The 9,630-nt window shown below is 41.5% G+C and overlaps 1 protein-coding gene across 1 annotated transcript; it reads left to right on the forward strand.

Annotated features, from left to right (window-relative positions):
• The first annotated feature begins 299 nt into the window (after nucleotides 1–299).
• On the forward strand, nucleotides 300–5,392 carry LOC114066056 (retinol dehydrogenase 14-like). The gene is made up of 2 exons (XM_027900448.1): nucleotides 300–647; nucleotides 3,874–5,392. Exons 1-2 carry the CDS (start codon nucleotides 300–302, stop codon nucleotides 4,489–4,491), a joined length of 966 nt encoding a protein of 321 aa, XP_027756249.1. The 3' UTR covers nucleotides 4,492–5,392.
• Nucleotides 5,393–9,630: the final 4,238 nt, after the last annotated feature.

The raw sequence follows: 9,630 nt of genomic DNA on the forward strand, positions 1-9,630 counted from the left end.
CTGCTGTCTAGTTGTTCAGCTCCCAGCCTCTCCTGATAGCTGGGGTTACTCCTCCCCAGGTGTAGAACCCTACATTTGCCCTTGCTGAACCTCATCACGTTTCTCTCCGCGCAACGCTCCAGCCTATCAATGTCTCTCTGAACACCCTTCATTCCCGTGTACCAGCCACTCCCCGCAGTTTCCTACGATCGCTAAATTCGCTGCGGGTACATTATGCAGCCGCAGGGCACAGCGCAGGCTCCCTCAGCCCTGCTGGACCACAAGTCCCAGCAGGCGCCGCGCCCGCCCTCCCGCCCGGCATGGCCGCGGTGCTGCCGGCGCTGGCGCTGGGCGCGGGGCTCCTGGCGGCCGCCTGGCGCTGGCTGCGGGGCGCGGCCCGCGCCCTCACCGCGGGCTCCATGCGGGGCAAGACCGTCATCATCACCGGCGCCAACAGCGGGCTGGGCCGGGCCGCGGCGGCCGAGCTGCTGCGGATGCGGGCCCGCGTCATCATGGGCTGCCGCGACCGGGCGCGGGCCGAGCGGGCGGCCCGGGAGATCCGGGCCGAGGTGGGCGAGCGGGCAGAGGGCGAGGGCGAGCTGGTGGTCCGGGAGCTGGACCTGGCCTCGCTGCGCTCCGTGCGCGCCTTCTGCCACCGCGTCCTGCAGGTACGGCGGGGCCGCGGGAGGGCGGCGCTGTCCCGGAGCCCCGGGGAGGGCACGGGCTGGGCCGGGTTGGCTCCCGGGGTTCCAGGTCCGAGGGGGCTGTTCCTCGGCGTGAGGGCACGGGATGGCGCCGAGGTCACCGCTGGGTCTGGGAGGAGGTTGTGAGCAAATTGACCGTGAATTAGCGCGTGGGCGAATAAAGTTCCCACTGTTTTGGTCTGTTCTAGCTCAAGATATCCCAGACCTCTTCAGTTCTGGAAAGGAAGCGCTTGTTTCTTTGTGGGATAAAGGATTTGTCGTCCTTTCTCTCTTAACTACCGTAACCTTTGTTGCCTTAAATTGGTGTTACAGCTGAACTTTGTCTCCAGAAAAAAAATAGAAGTTCACTAGTGCACTGTTCACATGCTCCAGACATCCTTCTGCCCCCTCCTCTTATTGTCCATCCCCCGCCCCCAAGAATTTTACATCTCTCGGCCACCACCAGCTGAGTCCAGTCGATAGATATTTTTGAATGTATCAAGTTCCTGCAGATTTCCTGAAAACCTGAGTTTAAGGAGAAAAGGGACATCCAGTTGTTTTGTCTGACAAAAATGCCACTAGATGAGTTCGACAGTGTTATTAGACACCAGAGAGCAGGGAGAGGCACTGTTGGAGGCATTATTTCATCCCACAGAAAGCATCTTGTGGGACTTTGATCTCACCACATCTAGCTGCTACTCAAACCATGAGACACAAAGTCATGGGAAGCCAGGCTTAATAAATTCTGCTGCTGCTCAGAGAAGTGTTAGTTAAGTACTTGAAAGATGCTCAGATACTGTTGAGAGAGACAAAAAAACAGAGAGACTTTATTGCATTAATTTTCAAATGGTCTTTGTAAAACAAATGTCAAGTTCGTAGTCATTCATTCATACATATGAATCCACTGATAAGGTCTAGTCTTGCTTCAGTCTTATGGAAAAACAGGAATACACGAAAGGATATAAAACATGTAATAAACACACACCAAAAATGAAACACACTGTCTTACTTCTAAGAGTTATATTTTTTATAGTACAAAATATGAAAAAAATGTGAATTTGTTAGCGTCTCTTTATTCCTAAGGCCAGGATAAGTGGCTCTTAAGTGAGAATTGGGTAAAGAAAAAAGTGTGTGTTATTTGCAGAGTGTTGCTGACCCTTGTTTTAACTTGCATTTTCAAAATAATTTCAAAAGCACCTGAATGACGAGGTATGCAAGCTCAAGAAATACTTTGAAGGGCTTTTCCACCCAAGTTCGTGTTACTTACCTTCCCTAATGTGTAAATCCTTTTTGGAGCTGTTGCCTGGGGGTTTGTTTGGGGATTCTTCTGGTTTTTGTTTGACATAAAGAAGATTTAAACATTGGCAAGATGGGGAAACATTGCACTCCCACTGACTAGCCTTATTAGTAGGAGCTTTACTTTGAACAGCTGAAAGCGGTTGCATCTTAAAACACTTTGAGATGTTGGAGAGTTCCATGGGGAAAATGGAAGTGAGCTCACAGGCTACAAGGAGTAGCATTGTCTGTCAAAGAATGCTTGGTGCGCTCTGCTGCACTTGATTGAAGTAGCTGCCTGCTTGGCATTGGTCACATTATTCCTGTTAAACGTAGGAGTTTCAGGTAATGGCACACATGGAGGTCTTGCTTCTTGAAGTGTAAAGTCTTGCAAAATAAATCCCCAATCAGATATTTTTCTTAAAGAAAGAAGGATCACTTCAGTGAGCAAATGTACAGTCAGTACTTCACTCCTGTCCTGCTTTAGTGATTGTGACCATTGTGTCCCTTTGGGTGAAGAGGAGAACTGAGTTTGATGCTCTTTGGACCACTTCTCAGGGACCCAATTATATGAAATACTGAGCAGCCTCAAGTCCCACAGAAATCAGTCTGAAATTGAAGTACTTGAAGTTTTGAGTGATCAGATGCCAGCACCTTTAACTGAATGCCAAGTGCAGATTTGGGCTTTTCTGTCTTTGTGTCATTGCTGCTAATGGCAGTGAAATAAAAGGCAAATAGTAGAGAATTCATTTATGAGGTTCTCTATTTTTGTCATCAGAATAGCCCAAAATTATCTCAACTTGCCTTCCAGTCACTGCATTGAGTTTAAAAAATTAAGAGCAAAGAGATCTCACTTTCCAGAGAAAGTGAATACATCTGCCTCTGATTCATGCAAGCATAAATGATGCTGTCACAGTCTTTTGTCAGAGGTGGGTGAAAGTGTCGAATTTGGAGCTTATTTAGTCAGCTTACTTTAATCTGTATTTTTGAAAAAGTTAGTTTTGGGTAAACTGGAGAGCTCTTAATTTTTGAGTGGATTCTGGAGCATGAAATGCGTGATGCATATATTTAAATTACCCATACCACCCTCTCTGTCAGTTCCTTACATCTCCTGATTCTGTAGAGTGTAACATGTCCTCGAGTCCATTTTTTACTGACTTGAACCGGAATACTGATCCATCAAATAGCATGTGCTGATCACCTCATAGATATTTCTAGCTTTGATTCCTTACTTCTTGAGTGGACCTGTTGAACTCAGATTGTATGAAATGTGAGTACTACTTTTCTATGAGTCCTGCTCCATAGTTCTCACCAAGCAGCACAGTGACATGTGGTGGTTCTAAAGTAAGATAAGTGTTTAAAATCTTGAGAACATCATTTTGAAAAGTTTTTCATGACATTATTCCAGTGAGATGGTTGGTCTACAATGTAATGGTTCCTCTTTAGCCCTGAGGTTTAAGTTCTTTGAGCTAACACGTTGTGTTCCATGTTTGCATGTCTTTTAAACAGTAGACCCCTCTGCTGTAGCACAGGTTTGTCATAAATTAATGTTTGTCCTTTTGCAGTGCAATAGACAGGTTATTTTTTAGAAGGGGGGGACAAAATACATCACAAAGATAAATTATCACCGAATTGTTACAGAAACAGCTGCTCCTTGAGAAGCAGGTGGTTCTGTTCTCTGCTTTTGTTATAAGTTGATGCAAACCCACTCTCATGTATCTACATCTTAACTGGGTAAAGTACTCACTTTAGTGATAGTTCAACTTAATGTTTTTTTTTCAGCAGTGCTTTAAGAGAATGTTAGAAAGTTACAATTCAGAAAACCAGGAATGAAAATATTTCTTTCTGACAATAGCCAGTGAGAAATATGAAGCATAATAGTATGCTTTTTGTGACAATTCTAAAACTGGATTATTTTTTTCTTTCATATTTAAAGGAGGAGTCAAGGCTGGATGTTCTGATAAACAACGCAGGGGTATTCCAGTGTCCATACATGAAGACAGAGGATGGTTTTGAGATGCAGTTTGGTGTAAACCACTTGGGTCACTTCTTGCTCACCAACCTTCTTCTGGGCCTTCTCAAAAATTCTGCTCCGAGCAGGGTTGTTGTAGTATCCTCAAAGCTTTACAAATATGGAGAGATCAACTTTGAAGACTTGAACAGTGAAATAAGTTACAATAAAAGCTTTTGTTACAGTCGAAGTAAACTGGCCAATATATTATTTGCAAGGGAGCTAGCCCGTCGGTTGGAAGGCACAGGAGTCACCGTCAATTCTCTTCATCCTGGGATTGTCAGAACAAATCTAGGCAGACACGTGAATATTCCTTTGCTGGCCAAACCCCTGTTCAACTTGGTGTCATGGGCTTTCTTCAAAACACCTCTGGAAGGAGCCCAGACTTCTATTTATTTGGCCTCTTCTCCTGATGTTGAAGGTGTGACAGGAAAATATTTTGGAGACTGCAAAGAGGAAGAACTCCTGCCCAAAGCCATGGATGACTTGGTTGCAAGAAAGTTGTGGGATATCAGTGAAGTGATGGTTGGCTTATTGAAATAAGTGCCAGGGGGTGTCTGCAAAACAGAATGCAGATAACTATGCAATGCATTTTTGCAAAAGTGAAATTCTCACTTTAAATGCTATGGGAATATGGAGTATGTTGCTCAATAAGTATGAAATAAGGGGGTGGTTTATTTTGGAACTGTTTTGAAATAAAAGACAATCTTCAGCAGACCCAGGCATTCACAAAAGTCTGAAATACAGTTTATGGGTGTGAATATAATTTCTCATTAAATCTGCTTGGAAACTCATGTTTTGCTAATAAAAATGAAACAAACTGTGTTTTGCAATATATGTGCATATTTCTCATGTTCCACTACTTGTAGTCAGCCTGGAAAATGCAAGGTACTGATGGTGAAACACTTCTGTAAAAAATGTGAAAATAAGTCCTAATAATAGAATTATCATCTTTTTATGAGCCATCAGAATGAAAAATGGAATAAAGACTTTTACTGATATCTTGCACTGTAATTGTTGAGGCCTCTGAGTGCTGTTCAAAGGCTTGACAGCTCCATGGTTCAGCGAACAGAACTGTTGAGCCATATGCAGTTCTGCTGTGAAGCACAAAGTCAGCTATTTTTAGTGATGTTGCTGCTGTTCAGTGTGTAAGTACAGTTGGTTGTGCAAGCTGTATTTTTATTTTCATGTGTACTGAACTTGCTGTTTCTTGAAACCTTGGTTTTCATTAAAAGGGTAGCTGCAAGATGCGTTATGGTCTTTCCAGGGCTTTGCACGGCACGAATTGTGTGCATACGAAGTTTGTACCTCGCCCAGATTAGACTGAAGAGTCGCAGTTTGTGTGTTTGCCTTGACTGATGGCACTTTAACTAGGTAATGAGGTTCCATAAATCTGTCTCATACAGCTGACTGAATATTCTTTAATAAAAAGCTTTTAAAAAAAGACTTAGCATTCATTCTTTCATTGTGGGAGATGTATCAGAAACCAGCAGTCTCAGTACGGCAGCCTTGTTTTAAAGCAGGAGATGAACCTTTGTTGGTTTAGGGAGTCTGTCTTGTGGAGTTGGTAGAAATAAAATGGGCTCCAAATAAATACAGGGGTATTGCATGAATTCGTGTAACTTATGTGTTTGTATTAACATTTGTGTCTTTTTGTTTTGCTCTACATTATTAAAAAGTTCTAGTAGTAAGATACATAGTATAAATATGGAAGAATGGTTTAGAGTGATCTATTAATATTACTTCAAGGAGAATCAATAATAAAAAATGTATTAAGTAGTGCTTACATATAAATACATCAGTTCTGCCCCTCAGGTGGCAACCAACTAAATTTTTTAGATTCTTTCCCTGATTGTTTACTCAAACTCAGCACATTTTAGGATTTGCACAGTGGAGTGGACTTGAGCTTTCCTTGCCCTTCACAGCAAGAGTGAGCACTGGGCAAGTGACTTGGGTAGGGCAAAAAGCAGCGTTTCAGAAAATCAGAAGGCAAGCTACAAAGCAGAGCAGGTTTTTAAAATCATGTAACATGTTGAGCTTTTAACTGCTCACTGTAAGGCATGGTGTGGAGGTGGATGTGTTGTTAAAGCATACTCTGAGTGTTAACAAAGTTCTCGAAGTGATGCCAAAGGGAGTTGTGCTACATGCTCAGAGAAGTCCTGCTTTGATCTTCTTTTATTTTCATTTTAATTACTCGTAAATGGTTGCATGCAGCACCTTTAACAGGTAGCTGAAGAATGAAAAGTTCATTAACATTAACTTCTATATAAAGAAATCCAGAGAAGCTGAGCAAAACCTGGGTTTGTGTTTCGATAATACTGAAGAAATATTAAAGGAACACTACTGTGTTGTTTCTCTGGTGAAATGTTATACCTCTTGCAAGGAAAGCCTTGGATACAAAGGTGGAGAATGGAGAAGATGGTTAGTCTGAAAATCCTGTAGTAAAGAACTGCACTGAAACTGCCAGAAGAGCAGAAAGATACATAATTTTTAGACCGAGTGACCAACATAGGATGTACACTTGCCTTCAAAACAGCAAAGGTGGATTTGTACTGAAATAAGAGATGCAGAATAGGAAGTCCCAGTTGTGTGTAACAGGCCATCCTTCATACATCTATCAGGTGTTTGTTTTTATATTCTTTTGAAACATTGTGCAAATGAGAGCCATTGTCAGAAAGGGATTAGATTCCTGTAATCATAACTAAATTTACAGCTCTTGTTCCAGAGTAGGGTAATCCTTAATGAGCCCTTAATGGAATATTAATGAATTAATATTACCTGAAAACAATTTAAAAGGATGAATCATTAGGGACTTACAGAGAGGTAGGCTTTTTCAACATCTGAAATATGTGACTTTCAAGGTTGAATGTCATTTGACTACTGTGGACTAGGAAGTTTTGATTACTCCCTTAAGACTGATGTTAATATGTATGTGATGACTGTCATTCAAGTACCATGTAGGAACTGGAGACCTCGCAGGTCAACAGATCTTAACAAAATCTAAGTGCAAAACCAAAGAAGAGCCCTTCTGAGTAATGCTTACTCAGTCTAGATTAGTTGCGTGTATTTAGTTTATATGCCCCATCTGTTTAAGCCAAGGGAGAATTAGGTACTTTTAAAAAAAAATACTCTGAATATGTCACCAATTTACCTTCCTTAACTTGCCACAAAGACCAACATCTATCCCCAGGCAAAGGGACAACTCTGCTCTTTCAGTTACTCCAGTGAGCACAGCAGGAAAGCTTATAAACCCAGTGGGAGTTCTCCAGTAAAAATTCTTCATCTTAATGAGATAAATGATCATTTTTTCCATGATGCAATAAAACCAGAAGTATTTAAACTCTCTTCAGTGCTTGGCTGGTTTGCCTAAGCTTCCTACTAAGTGAATGCTTCACAGGCTTCAAAGGCTGAGCCCTGTGAATGTGCGGTGTGATTATGGTTTTGCTGAAAAATGTGGATAATTCCCACTTCAAGCACACTTAATTTCTTTCCACCTAAGGCTATAAAGAAAATAAACAACTTGCAAGAGTCATGCAAATAACTTTAAATGGGAAGGCCTGTTCCCTTTTTCACGTAACTTTTTCCAAACTAATCATTTAGAGAGTAATTGACTTGCAAAACGATCCAGGAGGCCTCCACAGTTGAATTATTATTTTTGATCTGTCCCAGAATGGTGCTGCTATTTCTCATAACAGAAAATGACGACCTCCCTCTAGACTTACTGCTTTAGCTACCACTAACAGTCTCACACCTGTTGTAACTGGATTCAGATCAGAGAAATTAATTTGAATAGTTAATTAATTCCAAATGTCCTATGTAACATGGAGAAAGGAGTGCTTCCCTGATTGCTTTTTGGGGGAAGCCTGGCACATTGACCACCTAACAAGACTGGTAGGCCATTCTTTCTCCATCACTTCTTTTCAGGTAACGTGAAAGAAACTTAGTAAGTCTGCATAAGGGAAAGAATCGATAGCTTACTAGCCATGAAAGATTCAGGAGGATGTCACATGCTCGAAATCTCTAATAATCACTTCAGCAAGGTGCTGACCTTTTCTTGCCATCTGCTGCATGGCCAAAGCAAGCAGTCTGGAATCATGATCCCACTAAAAGCACTGGGAGTCAGACACCTAAATATTTTTGCTGATCTTGATCTCCTGGCTTAGGTTTGGGCAGTAGAACCCTCACAGCCAGTTGGATGATGATTCATTCAAGCTTGATGAATGAGGCTTTATGCACTTCTGTGTATGTATGGCATTTTTCAAGAAATACTTCACAACTTATGGAATTATGGGGGTGGGTTAAGGGTGGCAGTAGCATAGCTATGTATATATTAAATTTCCTGCAAAATTTTCCAGAAATGGTAGGTTGTTTTCCCCCAAAGGAATGTTAGCCCATCTCTGCAGTTATTGGGATGTCTGCCAGTTTGCCACCTAGACTGCAGTCCTGTAGTGTTACTTCAGTCTATCTAAGTCCTGTTTCAACCTTCCCCAACAATAAGTCAGTGTCTTGGGCCCTCCTAAGTCACTGCATGACCACCCACTCTCCAAATACCATCTTCCCTTGAGACAAGCAATGCCAGGGACTTTCTAGATGCTTCAAGAAAAGGGTCATGAGCAGCATCTGCAAAAAGACAAGTGACACACCTGGAGGCTCAGAACCTACATGCCCTGCAACAAGTAGGTGTGGTATCATTTTATGTGCTCATTTACAGACAGAAACACCTTTTCCAGTGTACATGGGTATGTATTTTAGACTTCAGCTTGCCCTGAAGGCCTGTTATATACAGCACTGTAGGAGTATCCCATGACTAAAAGACAGTAATTTGATAACTGCTTCAGTAAAAGCCATTTCCTCTTCTGAAAGGCTGAGATCCTACAGGTCCAGTTGAAGTCATTGATAGTTGCAGTTGCTTGCCACCTGGCTTTGAAAATATTTGGAAAGAAAAAGAAGACCAAAGCATCGTTTTTATTCAGTCTGCCCTCCTGCAAATCTTCAGAGGCCTAAATATGTCTCAGATGCATCACCACTGAAAGAAAGAGTAAGCCTGCTTACCTTATGGAGGTTTTTTTTTAATAAAATTTTGCTGTAGGTGGAAAATTTCAAAAATAATTTCTTATTTTATATAGTAACAAGATGATAATATGGACTGATTGTATTAGTATAGCTAAGACTGGGGTCTTAGGACAATGGAACAGAAAAAGAGATGATGACCTGTCATCAGACAGCAGAGGCAACTTGAATTCCTTCATAAGGAATAATTGAAAAGCTTTGATTACAGTTATGCTGTTTCTGCATTTGGTTTTTTGGGGATGGTTTCTGTTTGTTTGTGTAATTCTAGATACTTGCTATTTTTTTTTTTAAAAAAGGGTTAAAACTGCATAAAATGTGAAAACATCCATGTTTCATCAAAGTGGCACAGTTTTTCACTGTGGAAAACCCATAAAATGACAGGAAATGGTTTAATGTGGTAGGTGTTCATTTTTAAGGGTTCTGTTGACAGAAGTTGATGAATGAAAATATTGTGTTTCATTTTTGCCTTTTGTTCAGTAAATAGCATGGAATTTTGATGCTGCCTAGAGGGACAGCTTTGTACTGCGGTGGTCTAAACTGGGATTTTTCATTAACATAGTTTAATCAGAGTAGGTGGAGGGTTTTTTTCTGGTTTTTTGTTCCTCTTTTTTT

This window comes from Empidonax traillii, unplaced genomic scaffold (assembly GCF_003031625.1).
Source record: "Empidonax traillii isolate 1590-97213 ecotype Southwest subspecies unplaced genomic scaffold, ASM303162v1 scaffold730:size536693, whole genome shotgun sequence".
NCBI classification, from domain to species: Eukaryota; Metazoa; Chordata; class Aves; order Passeriformes; family Tyrannidae; genus Empidonax; species Empidonax traillii.